A 17,898-nucleotide genomic window follows, 5' to 3' on the forward strand; every position below is an offset into this window, starting at 1 on the left:
CAATGAATCATCAATGATAATATACCGCAATTAAAGAAGATCCCCAGGGCCAATTCCGGTATAAAAGTCCCATCCTTTTTCATTTAATTTTCCTATTTATTTGTACCTCTGGAGCTCTCCAGTCTCTCAACCCAACCGCATCTGAGAAAACCAAAAAATAAAAACATCTTCAAATCTCATCCTTTTTCTGCTGACACATCTTCAAATCTCTCTTTGACCGTCGTACTACTATACACACACGTCTCTCTCTCTCTCCTCTCTGTAAAATGGAAATATTATAAATAAATAAAAAATATGTTTATAAGGCGTCTAAGTTGGTTTTTGTGAGTTTCTTTTGGGTTTTCTCCCATCATCATCCCTCGCCTTTTCGCCGCTGCTGCAGAGAAAAAACTATCTGTGTGAGAAAAGAGAGAGAGAGACTGAGATAGAGTCATCCTTTTCTCTCTCACTTTTTTCTCTGCCACTGCAAAAGCCTATTCATTTCATTTCGTGGATTGATTAATACAAAACCTTTTTCTATCTAAGTGTCTCATTTATCTTCTTCTTCTTCTTCTTGTTATAATTAAACACTCTCTCTCTCTCTCGCACGCACTACCTGTTTGTGCAAATTTCCAAAAGCTCTGATCCGACGGCCACGATCTTCTCGTCCTCCATTCGTACGGCTATCTCTCCTTTATTTCTACGTAAGTATCTCTCCCTCAAATACATGCCTTTTTATTTTTATCAACCTTTCTCTCTCTTTTCAGTCTTTCGGTCCTACGGTACCCATTTATCTTTGTATACTCTATATACACACACACTAACACTCATATACGTATACTGAGATACGTACTTGGGTATTTATATATATCACTGTATATATACTGTTTCTGTGTTGTTTTCATTTATGTATATATATAAATCTTGTCCCGCTCGGCATATTGGTTTTTGTTTGTGATTCGTTTCATTTCATTTCATTCATTCAAAATTACGAATTTTTGTTTCTTTTAGAAAACAAAATTTAAAAATACGCCAATTTTCAGATTTTTGCTTTTGTTTCAAAATCTGACACAATCTTTGATTATTTCCAACATGCAATGATTTTAACTTCGAATTATATGACTTCTTGCACTGGTATGGGGGCGCTCGATTTCAAGCACTGATATCCGATTTACTTTTACTATAGAAATGTATTCATGGTATTTGTTTTTTACATTTGGCTTACTGAGTGTGTTTACTGCTTGGTAAGCACATGATCAGCGTGTGTTTTTATAGATGTTAAAGCCTTAACTTCGAAATTTCTTGATGGGAACTTTTGGCTACTGTTGTCCGCAGCTAAATTTGATTTTGTATACATGTGTGCTGGTATATACCTGATTAGATTTTATGTTTGGTCTTGGTGGTATGGGTTTTGGTTAAGTATTGAGTTTTGTCTTTTCATTGGGTATAGTATACTGTTAATTCCTTTCACAGTGTGCATAATTATGAATGCGTTTCTGTTCTATGATATGTAGAAGCTTCTTTTGTTTACTGGGGGTACAAAACTAGGTTAAGAATTTTGAGTATAGGGATTAGGTTTAAGAGTCTTGGACCCTAAGCACATACAGGTTAAGTGTGGGAAATAATTTTTAATGGGCTTGTTTTAGTTTGAATTATTAGAGCAAAACAGATGCTTGCTTACTTAACTCACATACCCTTTGACTATGGGCAAATCAGGCTACGGATGGTTGGTCATTAGGGATTATTGTATATTTTGATTTTTCAAGGTTTCCACTGTGTACATTACTTTCTGAATTTCCAATAAGATAGTAAAAATTTTATGTGGAAGGAGATAGTTACTTTATACAGGATGATGGTGTTGGATGTTTATAACCTGTAAGACAACCTATAGGACAACCTGTAGGGACTGTACCTTTATGTAGGGCGAGATGCATCAAATTGTGGCTGACTAGATTTTCCATTTCTTTATGAAATCTATGTCTCAAACATGTAGGACTCAGTGGTTTTGTTTTGTGGGAATCGAATATGTGCTTTGTAACATTGACAGCGTTGCAAGGAATAAAATTATCTGGAATGGGGCCGTTATGAAATGGGGTATTAAAACTTTCTGTATTGGTCTTTACTTTTCAGATTTTCATTAACCACCGCTAAATTTTTCTCTCTTGTAAACTTATGTTACATCAATGGCGGTCATCTTATGTGAGGACCATATTTTTGAGGATGCAGATTCCACATGATACTACCTTTTTAAAGATAACTTGTTAACTTGATGATCATGGAACTAGTTCATGCATACATGTTATGAGTTGGTCATGAATGATATACTTTTTGGTAACATTATGAAAAGCTTATGTTGGTGTTCTTATCATGTTAGTTGGCTTTTAGTAGTTTGCTGATTGTCTTTCATTTTATGATGCAAATCATTTCCTGTTAACAATATATTTGAACTTTTGCAATTTGTATCACTTAGTTTTTCTGATTTGATTATGTATTTTCAGCATCATTATTGGGTTCTTTCTTATAAGAACGATATTTTAGGGACGTGGTAGGAAAATGAGGTTTTGTTAAATTAACTGCATGCAATGGACTTCTTTTCCATGCTTTAACCTTATGCTAAGTTTTCTCCATCCTGGTCTTAGATTTTTCTGGCAGGCTTAAGAAAACTGACTCATTATTTGGTATTTATAATCATGAGAATTATATGCCGCACTATTGGATATATTTGTGTCTACCTTTGACACGCTTTTGACACACTGTTATTTTCCCTATTACATTTCAGTGGTCTCATTTTCTTTTTGTTTCTTTAATTTGTAATTAATATAAGGTGGAAAATCAGGGATGATCTTGCCAAAACAATAACCTTACCTTATCTTTTGTTTTATTATCTGTAGCGAGCAAATATCGTCCTTGTACTGGAGGCCGATGGAAACTAATGGTCATAGGAGAGTGAGGAGAAAGGATAATTGTGTTCAAGAAAATGGGGACACAAGTCAGTCAAATGCCGCTGATGAACTAGATCCATGGACTGCATGGGCATACAGGCCTCGGACCATTTCAATGTTACTTATTGGCGCATGTTTTCTTATGTGAGTGCTCCTTCCACTAAGTAGATCCTCCCTATCAATAGTTGGCTTACCATTGATTTTAGGCTCCCTGCCAAGCCATTGGCATCAGATGGTTTTTGTGAATGTCACACCATATTCCCATGGCTTTCGATTCTCGACTTCTTTCAGTTGTTGTATAAACTACAAAGGCGGTTGAATTGTTAGATATCATGTTTGTGTGGTTGCATTAACATACCAAAGTGTCAGTTCAATGACTTAGGTGATGCAATTATGCTGTTAGTTCCTTCTATTAGGCCTTACAGGATTTATTTTTCAAAGCAAATGGGATATTTTATGATTTTGTAATCTCATTTTCAGGTTTAACAACAAATTTTTCTAGTTATTTGGTGAATTTTCTGTTATGCACAACAGATGACTGTAGCAACTGTTCAAAATGAACATGCCTTACCCCTATGTGGAGGCTTGTAGCCTCCAGTGGTAGAGCATTTACCCTCACCTCTCAGACCTTAGGTCTCCTTTGAACCCGAAAAAGGGGTAGCATGCCTTAGATGAGCTTATACTCTACTGCTGCAGTGTTGACACAATGATGATCTATGTTTGTATTTTTTTAAAATCTTGAAGTATTAAGAGATAACCAATTACTGCCATGTCTTGTTGTTTGTTTGAATTTCCTTCCAGTTGGGTAAGTGGAGCCCTAGATCCAGAAAGCAGTGCATCTGGAGATCTTGTTACATCTGTAAAAAGGTTTGCTCTTCGTTTCTAAATTTGTTGATTAGTTTGACAGTATACTCTTATTGGTTTTTCGGAATTCGTTAATCACCATGCCTACCCTTTCCCGCAGGGGTGTATGGGCAATGATTGCAGTTTTTCTTGCTTATTGCTTGCTGCAAGCCCCATCTACGTAAGTGAGGATTGAGTTAGTTGTGAATTTTGTTTTCATCTCTTTTTTGGACTCTTGTCAGTAGGCTGTAATCTTTATATTAGTGGTTCAACACTTTAATAATCGGAATGGGATATTGACATTTTTCTCTAGTCAGTGAATATAACTGTTACTATTAGTTTTAGTTCCTTTTGTCACTTCAACTTGGGAGTCCACTGACTGATACATGGTAGATTGGAACATCTTTAGGGGAAAGATTTTGGGGGATTGTGGGAAACCCAGATGTCTTGTTTTTCTTGGTGACTAGATATCTTTACCTTTTCTTCTTCGTTTTTCTTATATGCAAGTACTTCTTTTGCTACTAGCATTTACACTACAGTAATACTGGTGTGAGATTGTTAGCTTTATGCTCTATTATATTTCATGCAGGGTTCTTATCAGACCTCATCCGGCAATTTGGCGCTTGGTTCATGGGATGGCTGTTGTTTACCTTGTTGCTCTCACATTTTTGCTTTTCCAGGTCGGTTTTTTTTCTCTTCTTTTCTCTTCTTTTAGTATTATTTTTGTGAATTTTCTGCGTGTCTGTGTATGCATATATTTATGTTTGTTCTGTTTGTTGGAAGTTCATTTGCTCTGCCTATATGTTTTGTTATTTTGTTCCCTTAACAAATTCAAGTTTCTCCACTGCTGCTAGTTTTTTTCTTTCCTCTAAAAGACTAATTTTATTCTCTAGGAAACTTTTCTTTTGAACTCTACGTTATGAATTGTTCTAATGTCTAAATTCTTGTGATAGCTAATGTTTAGTTTCTCACTTAACAGAAGCGTGATGATGCTCGGCAGTTTATGAAGTTTCTCCATCCTGATCTTGGTGTTGGTAATGCAATTCATTTTTTCTTTCAAATTTTTTCTTTCAAATTTTTTTTTGAAATTTTTTAATATTAAAATATAGCTGATAAGTGTCCTTTCTGAAGTGGGTGTGGGTAATGCAATTCCTTTTTCCAAATGTTTAATTTGGAATTTAGCTGATTAGGGAAATTTTATCATGAAGTTTGTTAAGCTTAGATTTGCGAAACTTTTTATACTCAAATAGCATAATCAAGGTATTCATTTTTTGTTTGTATTTCTTGATTTCATACAGAACTTCCAGAAAGATCTTATGGTGCTGATTGTCGCATATATTTGCCTGAAAATCCTAAAAGCAGGTTTAAGAATGTTTATGTATGATTTCTTCTTTCACACTATCTATTTTAATTGTTTCTGATATACTGTATTGTTCTAAATCTACATCAGTAGAGTATCACGGGTTACACAGTCTTCTGATATTTCTTTCTCCTCTCTCCCTAGGAAACACTTTTTGATGAATTTGTTGTAGCTCATATAGTTGGGTGGTGGGGAAAGGCTATACTGATCCGTAATCAGCCCCTTCTGTGGGTGCTTTCCATTGGATTTGAGTTGATGGAGGTTAGTTGCTTGACTTTATACCTAATTTTATGTATGCTTAAGTGGTTGCCTTGAGTGTAATATAAAGCTTATTTGGCATGTTCAGCTTACCTTCCGCCACATGTTACCAAATTTCAATGAATGCTGGTGGGACAGTATTATTCTTGACATTTTGATCTGCAACTGGTTTGGTGAGAGCTCTCTTTACATTATCAATATTGGCCTTCTCTTGCTAAGTTATAGCATAATATCTTGGCATAGGAGTTCTTTTGTCTCTCCCATTTTATTTGTCATTTATTTTTATTTATCTTTTTGGTATCATTATTGTCCTTCCAAAAACTTTTGCTGACAACTCAGACTGTCCTTGGGATTCAACAAGTTGAATTGCTTTATCTTTTTGGTATCATTAATTACCTTCCAAAAACTTTTGCTGGCAATTCAGACTGTTCTTGGGATTCAACAAGTTGAATTGCTGGGCTGGAACTCTTTTGGATTTTATTTCTATAACTTGATCGCGTATTCCAATCAGAGACAGAGGTTGTTGTATTCTCTGTTTCTTATTGAATTTGTTAAGAACTTTGAGAGCACAAGTTGCTTATTACGCAAACATTTGCATGATGGGATCTTGTGTTTGTATTCATGATTTGCCACCATGAGTTTTGCATGATGGGATCTTGTGTTTGTATTCATGATTTGCCACCATGAGTGTAACAATATAGTCTGTGGTTACTGTTATTAGTTCTAACAGTTTTGTGTGCAAGTTAATATCTACAAATAATTGTTGTGGCCTCCTGTGATTAGTTCTGTTTGGTGTTCTCGGCAGGTATCTGGGCAGGAATGCATACAGTTAGATACTTTGATGGAAAAACATACAAGTGGGTTGGTCTAAGCCGACAGCCTAATATTATTGGAAAAGTAAGTTTTGAAATTGAATTACACATTTTGGTTGACCAAGGATGCACTCTTTTTGCCAATTGGCTTAAGGAAAAATTTCACTTTTTAACTTGTAATAAATTGAAAGTAATAGTAAGTGTCTCTGTTGCAATTTATGCAGTCGGTAACATGTTCCCTCTTTTTTAGATACTGCAATCATAATAAATAGTTACCATGGTCTTTAATAAAATAGTGGGAATTGTTTACTGTAATATTGTGGAGTAACAACCACTTAATTGTCTTTATGAGGTAAGCAGGAACTCATATGATTCCTGTCCTTTCTGTAGAAGGATATTATCCTTGTTGGTGTTCTGGACGTTTTTATTCACAAGTTGTGATTTGGGAGATGCGATCTTTATGGTTTCAGGTCAAACGAACACTGGGACAATTTACACCAGCTCAGTGGGACAAAGATGAATGGCATCCCTTGCTTGGTCCATGGCGTTTCATTCAAGTCCTCACTCTTTGCATTGTATTCATGACTGTAGAGCTCAATACTTTCTTTCTTAAGTTCTGTCTATGGATTCCGCCGCGGAACCCCTTGATTGTGTATAGGTTGATCTTGTGGTGGCTAATTGCAATTCCAACAATTCGCGAGTACAATTCATACCTTCAAGATCGGTACTCTCTCTCTCTCTCTCTCTCTCTCACACACACGCACGCCTGTATTTCAATGGAAATTTATTTGCGGTGACATGTAGTTGACTGCTTACCCTTTGGTTTGATTACTGTATTTGCAGAACACCAGTGAAGAAGGTTGGGGCATTTTGTTGGCTTTCCGTAGCTATTTGCATTATTGAACTTCTGATTTGCATAAAGTTTGGACATGGTATGTTGTCTTTTTTCTTGGTACATACTTGGTTTTAGTCACAATAAGTACCTCATCTTTTTCTTCTTATTAATTTTGCTCAGGATTGTATCCTAAACCAATGCCACTATGGATGGTAACGTTTTGGATGTCTGCTGGAGTGGCCCTTGTATTATTTTTGATTGTTTGGTCGTGGCAACTGCATCGAAGTTTAGGGAGAAAGAGGCGATGATTTTACTATAGTGGTACATCATTCTTTGATTGCTTCCTTGCCCTGGTCTCAAGGTTATCGATCCATGTTGTAAATATTTATCACCCTTTATTAATTGTACATCCTGATTCTCTTTTAGATTAGCGGATCACAGTTCCTTGAGTAGAGAATATTTATTCTTTCTTGCTAGCCAGGCTGTTGCAAATACTTTTAAGGCTCGGAAATTACTGGTTTGCCACTATTACTGGCAGGTTTTTTCCGAGTCTGAGGATGAGCCATTTTGAACTACAAATTCCTTTATGTTGTAATGTTTAGATTTTTTATTTTATGGGTTATAACTTATAAAATTGTCAGTAAAAGATTTCATATATGTAATAATGTACCAAATGACAATGGAAGCTTTCATTCTACACTTTTAAATGATGGAATTACTATTAACTTTTACCAAATAATATGACAACAATGGCTATACAGTTCCATACCAAACGACTAATTTTAATAATTCCCTGTTTGGTCCCTTTACCTATGAAGCTAAGCTAATGTTCATTTTTCACATTCATCATCTCCGCACATTACACTTATTTCACTCTGTAGAATACACGATGCTTCTTGTGTTCTTCTGTTACCCTTTTCTGGGAACTTGCCATTTACACCTCTGGCTCGTTTATTAGGATCTTCAGTCAGCTTCCCAACAATGAAAGATCCTTGGGGGTTTAGAGCGTGCCCACAGCATGCCTTTTTACCATTCAAACCCTAAATCCTTTTAGGCAGAGGACGAGTCAATGATGTTCACAGATTGGACAAGCTTCTAAACCCCTTTGTATTATACAATATTTGCTACATAGAAGAAAATGGGGTGGTTGGTGATTTTTTCTTCCATGTAGTTCGTCCTCTAACTATCTCTTCATTTTTAGTCTCCCCATTGATTTGGAGGAGATGTGTATACCTCAATGGCTGCTTCTCAAACCCTAGGAACCCACCACCCTCGAGAATTCCAGCTGCCAAAGAAAACCCATTCATTAAATTCATGTCACGGTTCTCTTGTTGTTTCAGTCCCTCTATAAGCATTCCTTCTTCATCTGGATCACAAAGTGATTGAACTATATCTGAATTCCCACATTCCCTTCTGTATTCTAGTATGATGCCAGACAGTTGGTGGGACTCCAAAATATGGTCCGGAACGGTCTGTCCAAAACAGAGATGAACCTAAATTAATTAATAATGAAAAAAAAGAACTTGATCAGGCTGATATTGGTTATATGTACCTCAAGCATCCATCTAACATACTTCACATTGTTGACATGCTGGTTCATGTCCAAATCACTTCTCTTGGGCTACACAAATTAATAAGAAAAATAGCATATTCAGCATATGCTTAAATTCTTTTAACTGTACATATGGATGTGCTTGATATGTTACCTTCAAGTCTCTGTTCACATACTTAGCCTTGTTGTCCAACTTGACAATTTTCTCAGGGACATCATCTGCGATGGCCTGTTTCCCTATAAACCAAGGTGCAATCTCAGCCCTCACCTCTTCTGGCATTTTCGAGAGGCGCCTTGTTTTCCGGTTCATCATCACCCAAGTGCTGTTCCATGTTTTGGACAAGCATAATATCAATGATGAGACTGAGATATAATCATTCATAAGGTAAAGGAGATGGAAGTGATGTCAAGTTTGAAGAAATTATTTGATACCTGGTTGCCCGAGCAAAAACTTGGCCTGTGGCTTGGCTTCGGATTAACCAGTCACGCTTCATACCATTCTTCCCTGATGCTCTTACCCAAGTGTCAATTTCCAGTACCTCTCCCCTGCATATTTTACTTCAAATTAGTTTCATGCTATAAAGTTGGTAGCAAATTAATAGAGATCAACTTCAGTATTGCTTCAGTTTTTTTCATAAATTTGATGGTTAGTTGGAGTTACCAGATTCCATACTGATCAATTTGAACTTGCATTCTGGAGACAACCCAAATAAGATCATTCTTCATCATTCCATGGGTTGCTCCAAATCCATCACTGAGGAGTCCAGACATCCACACATGATTCAAAGCTGTTTCCTGCGTACCCAAAGTTATGTAATTCTAGCTAATTCTGAGAAATATGAAACCGGACTTGAAAGTTGGTTTAATTTATCACCTGAAGAAGATTGAGGATGCTCTCCAATGTTGCAGTTTTATCAGGACCGACCTCATAGGACCGAACAACAACCCTCTGTCTGTACCCTATGCCCCCTTCAATGGTGATCCCTTGTCGAAAATGATCGACAGACTGCTTCGTTGTCGGGATGTTTTGTCGAACTTTCTGTTCAGTCATGTAGCCATTTGCAGTAACAGAAGCAACAGAAGTGAAAGTGGTTGTCACTCCAGCCTCAACCTGCTTGGTTGTGGACTTGGTAGAAGTTCCATTAATCTTGATGTTATTCAGCTTTTGCTTATTCGGGTCGTAGCTATCCCTATTGGAAGAGCACCTTACAGGAAAGTAGGCCAGATATGAGAAGGTGGCCATTTCTATTTTCCTTTTAGTTGGGTAGAAAGGTTGAAACTGAGAAATGGGGAATGAGATGTTTAAATAGTTTCCAAACGACGGAGCTGTCGAAAGATAAGTTAAAAAAGTTAAGGGGACAAAAAGAGGGAACCTTGTTATAGGAGTTGTATATCTCGAAGATTGCCTTGTGTCCATTGAAAGAGAGTGAGTTTTGGAGCTCTAAATTTGAGTTGTGATAACATAGTTATGATCGATTGACAAAGCAGACAAAAGGGTAAGTATTATTTTGTCACATATTATATATGTTTTTTTTTTCTGTCATATGTTGGTAGAGTGAAATGAAATTACAAAGTAAAGCTGGATGTGGTGGTTTTATGGCATGACAGCGGCGTGTTCTTGCAGTATGATCAATAAAAACAAATGTTTCATTCCAAACTTTCTCTAAAAAGACATTAGGCAACCAATAGGCTGGGACTTTGACTGCATGCGTGCTAGAGAACCCAAGTCTTCCTTCCTTCTCAGGAGAGAGAGTGGTTTGGTTTGATTCTTATTTTTGAAAGTTACCTTTGTTTTTTGTCAATGAAAATAGATAACTATTAAAAAGTAAGATGCTGTTGCTGTAATGCGGTAATACAGTAAACTACCACAAGACAAGCAGTAGTTTTCTTCGCCTCCAGAAGTTGATTCTTGGGTCTATTTATGCAGTCATGAAATTGGTTTGTTTCTTTATGCCCAAGCAAACAAAACCCATAAAATATATTGGTTCAGTTTGACTTGTAACGATGACATCATTGTTATTAGTTACCCTAGCAAGAGAGATATACATATAGAAATTCTCCTAAGCGGTGATCCAGACGTTATTATAGTGCGGATGCAATGTATTTTCTACTATCCCTTCATGTTTTCCTCATTGTTTACAATGACTCTCGCACGATAATAACGTACAGACATTCGGATGAGAGAATAACTGATATAACTACATATATACATATATATATAAGGTTGGGAATGCTTGTCTATGGAAGAGAACAAGAAAGCAAAGCTAAGGGAGGATTATGTTTGTCCATGAAAATGAAAGGGTATCAGAATAAACATATATAATGAGACATAATGAGACATACATCATTTCTCTACCTTCGATTTTCTGCTCAACCAATTAGCAAATCTAAGCCCCACCGGTGATTTCCATGTTGATAATGCAAGCATTTTCCTCTGGTCTCATTACACATGCATTGGAGTGAACGATTTCAAATTGGAATTTTTGCACTTTACTTTTCAACATTACGTGGTTAGTTAATTACTAATCACCATTGCTGCAAATGTTTGTACTTTCCATTTACTTTTGGAATAGAGAACGACTGTCTGTCATAATTCCTACTAAACAACAACAAAACTTACACTGCTTTTAAAGTATCGTCTCCCGTACAAAATAATAAAAGACGAAGTGTTAATAAGGTGTAGCTTAGTGGAAAACGACCTTAACTTGCAGGCTAGTGAAAAAGACCTTGATTTGCAAATTAATGATCTCAGGTTTGAACTCATAACACCTTAGTGACAGTGTGAGAAACCACCTCCCTTTATAGTTTAAACTATCACTTCTACTATAAAAGAAAAAAATAAAGAAGGAAGAAGTTTGGGGTTTTGGGGGTAATCTTTCAAAACCCTATGCCCATTTGTTGAAAGAGAGTTGTTGTGAAGATTTCATTTAACAATGGTAAAAAGAAAAATAGAAAAGTTGATATAGATCCAAATTCCCATTGAGAAGTTGGGTTTAATCCTCGGATTTCGTGACTTTGATACAAGTCCTTTGACTTTTGTGCCACATAGGATTACATTCATTTTTAAATATTTTCTGATGTAATTTAAAAAAAAAATCATTTTTTGTTCCGATGTTGCCCCTTATGCCTTGAATTGGGTAATCATAATTTACGTGATAATCTGAAGCCATTTAACACGGTTGTCATTGAATAGAAAAGGAAAATATCGCAAACATATCCCAAAAGTCACGTTGTTACAAACAGTCATTCTCCTTTGAACCCAATCTCTGTAGATTCTTTGCTTCTTCAATGCAGAATTGTTGGGGTTTCAAATTAGGGTTGAATATTACAAATATTATGATAGTTCAATAGTTCACAATTTAACACCAGTTGCAGAACCTGTCTTCCAGGTATTTTTATTGTTTGTAGTTATGGTTGTTATTTTCAATTGGTTTCTGTTATCGTACAAGGTGCGATGTATACCTGATATATAGGTAAAGGGTGGGGGAAGGATGCATGTGGTGAAGGTAGTCGCCATTTTACTTATACGGGCAATGTTTCTGTGAAACTGTTGTTTGAAGGATCTTCATGGCTGGGAAAGAGTTTGCAGAAATCATGTCTAATTTTGCTCCATTTTCAAAATCAAGGATGGCAAAAGCAAGTGGAAAAGAACCTGTCAAATTTAAATGCAAATGTAATTGCTACAAATATATTACATAAACCATTACTGAACAAATACATTTACTACAAACACATAAACGTTTGGTATGTATACTTATTCTACAGGTAATGTTTGTGATACAAAACTGTTGTATAGGTATAGTTGGACATTCTACCTGTTCTATAGACTTAGTTTGGTTCATAATCTTTTTCACTGCAACAGCAAGTAATCTTGAAAAATAAACCTTATAAGCCTAAGGTACAGGTACATCAACCAATACTAATAAACAGGAAGAAAAAAACACAATCAAATTTTACGTACAAACAACAAACATAAAAAATAAACCTTTCCTTGCAAACCTTCACTGTAGGTATGTGCCAAGTCAACTATTTTCCACCCCATATTGAACACTCAAACTACCTCCATTATAGACACATGAATCTAACCGAAAAAAAAAAAGTTGAATACTTCATAGCAAACCTAACGGAAAAAAAGAGACTGTAACACAAGTAATTCAATCCTAATTTGGAATTTGTGAAAATCTTCATTAAGGAAGTAAAAAATCAGCAGAGATTGGGATGGAATGACCATGATTATAGGAGACAAGCAGATCTTTGGAAGGGGTCGGTTTAATTTGCCTTTTCTATTTAATGGCACTAGAAGTAAATATCATAAAAAGGGATGGACAAAGGCATTCCTTACGTGTCCATTGGATTGTTTGGTGGACTGCTATTGAGGAGCCAAAATTGATGTCCTTCATCCATTGTATCTGAATGAAAATGGACCTATATCAAATAACCCCAAAGAAAAAAGGACAATAATGGTGAAGTTCAATTACCGGGCACGCACATGCGCAAGCCAAGGAGATGCAGACCAACAAACCGGAGTAAATGTTGTACCAGCACAGACTGACACAGACAGCTGTTGGGTCTGCATCAAATCCTGTAATCATTTTCTCCCTGGAAGTGAAAGGTAATGAAAATGGTGCTTGTTGCACTTCCCCTTCCTTACCCATGGGAAAAACCTTAAAGCAATTCTGGGTCTGGTCCTAATCTCAACAAGGACTCGTACAAACAACCCAGGGTCAATAAATAACAGCTTGGAAATGATCAGAGGAGTGCTTGATGTTACAAAAAGCTCAGGATTTTTCTTCAATGGTGTAAAAAATAAGGAATGGATTTCAGAGAGAGTTTTGGTGGCTAGTGAAGTAGTTGAAGGGAAGTTGTGGAAAGAACCAGAGAGGGGAAAAAGAAGGCGTACCTTGAGAGAGCAAGAGGATGGCAGCTAAAGCTTTTGAAGCTGTGGCGCAGAGTGCCATTGCATTTGAGTGGAGAGGGGTTTGGTAAATAGTGGAAGCTCAGAGATGGGTTGTGGGTTGTGGGTTTTAGGTTTTGGGTTTTGAGAGACAGAGAGTGGAAGCAGCCGTTTCTGTTGCCTCTCTATATTCCAGACCCAAGCCCAAACTCAAACTCAAACGCAAACCCAAACCCAAACCCAAACCCCTTAAATCTATACCCACCAAAACATGGTGGATTTTTGTGAGACATGTGTGGACTGTATTAATTTATTTATCGGCCAGAAAAGTGTAAAAATTTGTTTTTACATCATTAAAAATTGATAACAATAATGAATCACTAATGAAACAAATTCTAGAAATCACACGAAGCAGCTAACCAGCCATCAATCCCGTCTCTTCAGCCACTATTTTTGACGATCCATTAATTGTTGAAGAATGGCCTGTCAACACAAACAAAATGATGCCCCCCAATCACTCGACTAGTATAAGATTAATTCAAAGATAATGAAAGAACGAAAAGAAAAAAGAAAAAAAAGACTTTAGGTTCGTTAAGTATTTCAAGAACTTCAGTTCGTTTACAGAATTTTTTTTTTCATCATTAAGATCAAAGGATGATGACATATCATCTAACATGCATATGTCCGAGTTTTGAAGCTACGAACCAAAAAAAAAGCGTTGATAAGTTGAATTATGACCGGATAGTTTTTCTTATTAAATTACTAAGTTGCAAGCACATCCAGACAAGAACTCAAAATTTTCTAGTACTAGTAACTTACGGGACAGGAACCATATGATTTCAGGCCCTGGTGCAGTTCGTGGAATGAGACTAAAAGCTTCACAGGAGTAAACTCAACAGAGTGGTTTTGTCCTCTATTGTCTGTAAAGCCAATCAGTTCACGTTGTAGAAGGTGTTCAAATGCCTGCAGAAGTGAGAAATGAAGTATTGTACAAAAACTGAAACAGCACACTAAGATTTTTTATAAAAACAAATTTTAGCAAGGAGCTATGCATACCCGTAAGCAAACATTTCTTGCAAAATAGTCAGATGTCTTGACCGAATCATGTATGCTTTTGTACTCTGCGACGTATGCCAAACATGTAAGCGAAAACTTAACGACAGCACTTAGAAAAATAAGAATCAGACATTCACCTTTCATTACAGAATTGAAATTGTACGAGTTCTGCTCTTTAATTTCCAACCTCTTCATGCATACCAGAATGTAAAGTTCCAATATGGAGCAATCTGCTTGAAATCATTGATTTTCATAAGAAGAAGAAAAAGAAAAAGAGAGAAGAAGAAGAAGAAGACAGGAACCAGAGATCATTGCTTTGCTTTGCGTCATTTTTAGATACACAAGTTTTCGGCAGGCAGAAACTATGGGTGGAAAAGAAAGCAGATAATGAAGTCCAACAAAGCAAGATATAAATTCTCCGACCTTTTATGCATTCCAACTTTGGATGCCTCTGGATATTTGAAAGTGCAGCTTTAAAGTTTTCTAGTGACAACATTCCAGACTCCAAATCCATATAAGAAACTGCACGGAATCTAGTGTCATGGTCCATGACCAGTATGTTTAGTATATGATGAATGATCGATAGTAAAAGCAAGACCTTCATTCAATTCTTTCAGATTCAAGAAGTGAAACTTACAGATATCTCAACAAATGTTTGACAGTTGAATCAAAATTCAGATATGTACTAATAATCTCTTTAAATCTTTCATCTGCCAATATATTCTGCAAAAAAGTCAGGGACTTTACAATCTCAACGTTCTTATCTGCTAGAATACTTTAAAATGAAATACATATTTCTAAATGACAATATTTCCATGTTATGTCATCAAAAAACATAGTCAGGAAAGGATACTTGAAGTTTTGTGTTGAAAGCAACAGCATAGTCTGGAGGAAAGCTTGAGTCTGTTGGCAATGATAAAATGTGCTCCAACAATCTTCCTCATTTGGAAATTAAGAAAATTAAAAGCAATTACTACACTGGAAGTGCCAATGTTTGGGGCAGAAACAATAATAACACCTGAGCAGTAGTTAGCAATTTTACCGCTGTATGTCTTCGTTAGCAGGAGGAAGAAACAAAAGCTTTCTATGTGAAAAACGAGATCTTACTCTTTTGTCCAAAAGCATGTCAGCATCCTGCATGACAAAGTCCATATTCCTGCTAACATTAGCATTTTCATCACTACTTGGTCTGAGTTGAAGTTTATTAACAATTAATCGGACTAAGGCTATCATTCCACATCTCATTTAGAATTTTATCATTTACAGCTTAAGATCACAGAAATTAAAAAGCAACATACCAGTCGGCAGCTCACACCAATGACGACAGCTTGAGATGTTACTGACTGCATTGCATCAAGCAAACTATAAAGTAACTTCTGTTTTCCCTATAAAGAACCATAAATGAAGAACAACATTACAGTCAGTGTGTTTTACTTTTTATTCTATAATGACAGCCAGAATTCAATTCTTTTGCATGGTCTAGACTTAAAAAATGCATTTGTACGTCATGAATATATGCATTGATGCAAAGTGGGTCAAAATTTATATCAGGCCAGAATCATAACATATTTTGGTAGGTGTCCCAGAAGATCCTCATTAAGTCATACACTTATTACGCCTTAGATGTATATGTTTAGCTTGTAAGTCAGACACGTCTTAACCTGCAATTTCTAGTGTAACTTTCCAACCCCAAATGAGATTTACAAGTTATCTAAAATTTCCATCTCTTCGTAATGCTGTTTCTGCAGTGCCAGACTTTTCTTACTGTTAACTACACAATGTTCTCAACAAGACTACCAGAATCTTCAAAACTTGTTCATTAATAGCTTTTCACACATCTTCACTTTTAGGCATAAAAGTTCTGAGAAACTAGCCCTGTAAAGGAAAGCTTTTAAATGGCCCACTGTCGCTTTTAAACAAATGAAGCGGCCAAAAATACAAAAATGAATGTCAAACTGCAAGACTTCAGCAATGAAAAAACAAGTGGGCACAGGATGATGAGGTCTTACCAGAGCAAACAGGTCAAACTCATCCAAAATAAAAATAATTGTTTTATGTGCTAATCCACACTCCCTAATTATCAGAGAAACAAATCTGTCAGAACTTCTAAACCATTCGACAAGAATCACATCAAGAAAATTTTATACACACCTTAACATGGCTATCATAAACTGGGAGTTATCATCAAATGATGCCTACAAAAGTCAACACAAAATTAAGAAACCATAAATTGTTGGAAGTAAAATCCTTCAAAAGTGGTTTCCGATAAAATTATGCACGTTACCATTCTGGAGAAAACCAACTGATGCTCCATGCATAGCTGTCTAGCAATTTCCTGAATAACCAACAACCATCTTAAACAAAGAAAATAACATTACTGTCTAGAATATCCCGAATGATTTCACAGTTTAAAATCACCATTTATAGTACGATCACTAATATAAAACCGCCACTCCCAGAACATTATTACTTTGGAAAAAGAAGGCTAGATCATCAACCTTAAATGCGCAGTTGTCACTGCTATGCAACAGGCCACTCAACCTAATCTGTAGAACAATGTACATAGAAAATCAAATTACATGTACATTAAACAGAAAAAAAAAACTGAAAAATTCAAAGAAATTATAGAGAAGAAAAGTGAAAAATATAAGCATACCACTGAAATCATATCAGGATATTCCTGTAATAAATCACTGAGCACAAGCTCCAACACCTAGAAGTCGATAAAATAAAATAAAAAGATTAACAGAATGTTACGATTATAATAGGAATTGAAAATAAAAGCCGCAGTTGAAAATTTGGGCATACGGCGATTTTTCCAGAACCACGGGGACCGAGAAGCAGAATGGAGTTGTTACATGCTTCGGTAATGGAACTTGAGACTAAGAATTTCAACTTGCTGCAACAAGAATAAAAACCCTTTATCTTAATTCTTCTATAAAAATAAAAAATAAAAAGTAGAAGAAAATGAAATTAGGGTCACAGAGTATGCTACGAAAGAAAGAGAGGGATCGGAGACCTGTAGTTTGAATCGTCGGAGTGAGAGAGAGCTTTGAAGGCGAAATTAGGGTCACATAGTCTGCTTCGGAGCAGACCTAGGGCTTTCTCTGCCGGAATTTCTCGCGCCATTTCTCAAAGCAAACTCACAGTGAGAAGAAATGAGATGGGAGAAAGGGCGGGAAGGAAAAGCGTTGCCGACATATATGGTAACAAAGGCCGAAGGCCCAAAAAAAGCAGGAGGCCCAAGTCACCATGGGCCCATTCTATAGCCCATTCTACTTCATAGACTACGTCATCGGCTCATAATAGAAATCTAGTTAAGATCCTGCTACAATGCGCCACGGGCTGCAAATCCAAAAATATCGTC

General features: G+C 36.3%; 3 protein-coding genes across 6 annotated transcripts; 1 reads left to right on the top strand and 2 right to left on the bottom strand.

The window, feature by feature from the left end:
- The first annotated feature begins 145 nt into the window (after positions 1-145).
- PSS1 (phosphatidyl serine synthase family protein) lies at positions 146-7,724 on the top strand. Of its 3 annotated transcripts, none has more exons than XM_021968593.2 (13): positions 146-683; positions 2,871-3,065; positions 3,723-3,788; positions 3,886-3,945; positions 4,354-4,444; positions 4,744-4,798; positions 5,063-5,142; positions 5,269-5,385; positions 5,471-5,555; positions 6,188-6,279; positions 6,665-6,918; positions 7,038-7,126; positions 7,210-7,724. In XM_021968593.2, the coding sequence occupies exons 2-13, from the start codon at positions 2,902-2,904 to the stop codon at positions 7,335-7,337; spliced, it is 1,281 nt and encodes a 426-aa protein (XP_021824285.1). In that variant the 5' UTR covers positions 146-683; positions 2,871-2,901; the 3' UTR covers positions 7,338-7,724. The 3 variants fall into 3 exon arrangements, with proteins under 3 accessions (XP_021824285.1, XP_088102931.1, XP_021824283.1); XM_021968591.2 differs by lacking the exon at positions 146-683 and adding an exon at positions 927-2,073; XM_088246805.1 differs by lacking the exons at positions 146-683; positions 3,886-3,945 and adding an exon at positions 925-2,073.
- LOC110765381 (palmitoyl-acyl carrier protein thioesterase, chloroplastic-like) lies at positions 7,584-9,878 on the bottom strand. Its single transcript, XM_021968498.2, has 6 exons — positions 9,456-9,878; positions 9,243-9,376; positions 9,014-9,127; positions 8,736-8,904; positions 8,582-8,650; positions 7,584-8,501 (listed from the first exon to the last, which is right to left on the bottom strand). The coding sequence occupies exons 1-6, from the start codon at positions 9,822-9,824 to the stop codon at positions 8,154-8,156; spliced, it is 1,203 nt and encodes a 400-aa protein (XP_021824190.1). The 5' UTR covers positions 9,825-9,878; the 3' UTR covers positions 7,584-8,153.
- Positions 9,879-13,771: 3,893 nt separating this feature from the next.
- On the bottom strand, positions 13,772-17,880 carry ORC4 (origin recognition complex subunit 4). Of its 2 annotated transcripts, none has more exons than XM_021968541.2 (16): positions 17,551-17,880; positions 17,340-17,430; positions 17,188-17,244; positions 17,030-17,077; positions 16,816-16,866; positions 16,683-16,726; positions 16,541-16,604; positions 15,830-15,874; positions 15,574-15,665; positions 15,385-15,466; positions 15,169-15,254; positions 14,955-15,064; positions 14,669-14,761; positions 14,532-14,596; positions 14,295-14,438; positions 13,772-13,958 (listed from the first exon to the last, which is right to left on the bottom strand). In XM_021968541.2, exons 1-16 carry the CDS (start codon positions 17,658-17,660, stop codon positions 13,923-13,925), a joined length of 1,218 nt encoding a protein of 405 aa, XP_021824233.1. In that variant the 5' UTR covers positions 17,661-17,880; the 3' UTR covers positions 13,772-13,922. The 2 variants fall into 2 exon arrangements, with proteins under 2 accessions (XP_021824233.1, XP_021824232.1); XM_021968540.2 differs by having other exon boundaries at positions 15,830-15,916.
- Between the last annotated feature and the right edge of the window lie 18 nt (positions 17,881-17,898).

This window comes from Prunus avium, chromosome 1 (genome assembly GCF_965620075.1).
Source record: "Prunus avium chromosome 1, drPruAviu1.hap1.1, whole genome shotgun sequence".
NCBI classification, from domain to species: domain Eukaryota; kingdom Viridiplantae; phylum Streptophyta; class Magnoliopsida; order Rosales; family Rosaceae; genus Prunus; species Prunus avium.

What these genes read in the sequence shown, in the direction of transcription:
- PSS1 (XM_021968591.2), top strand. An exon ending in ATTGGCGCATGTTTTCTTAT is followed by an intron (nt 3,066 to 3,722) that starts GTGAGTGCTCCT and finishes ATTTCCTTCCAG; the next exon opens with TTGGGTAAGTGGAGCCCTAG. An exon ending in TTTGATCTGCAACTGGTTTG is followed by an intron (nt 5,556 to 6,187) that starts GTGAGAGCTCTC and finishes TGTTCTCGGCAG; the next exon opens with GTATCTGGGCAGGAATGCAT.
- LOC110765381 (XM_021968498.2), bottom strand. Translation starts at nt 9,824, where the DNA reads ATGGCCACCTTCTCATATCTGGCCTACTTTCCTGTAAGGTGCTCTTCC. An exon ending in GCATCCTCAATCTTCTTCAG is followed by an intron (nt 9,377 to 9,455) that starts GTGATAAATTAA and finishes TTGGGTACGCAG; the next exon opens with GAAACAGCTTTGAATCATGT. An exon ending in ATGTGAACAGAGACTTGAAG is followed by an intron (nt 8,651 to 8,735) that starts GTAACATATCAA and finishes TAATTTGTGTAG; the next exon opens with CCCAAGAGAAGTGATTTGGA.
- ORC4 (XM_021968540.2), bottom strand. Translation starts at nt 17,660, where the DNA reads ATGGCGCGAGAAATTCCGGCAGAGAAAGCCCTAGGTCTGCTCCGAAGC. An exon ending in CTTTCAACACAAAACTTCAA is followed by an intron (nt 15,255 to 15,384) that starts GTATCCTTTCCT and finishes ACTTTTTTGCAG; the next exon opens with AATATATTGGCAGATGAAAG. An exon ending in TTTCAATTCTGTAATGAAAG is followed by an intron (nt 14,597 to 14,668) that starts GTGAATGTCTGA and finishes CATACGTCGCAG; the next exon opens with AGTACAAAAGCATACATGAT.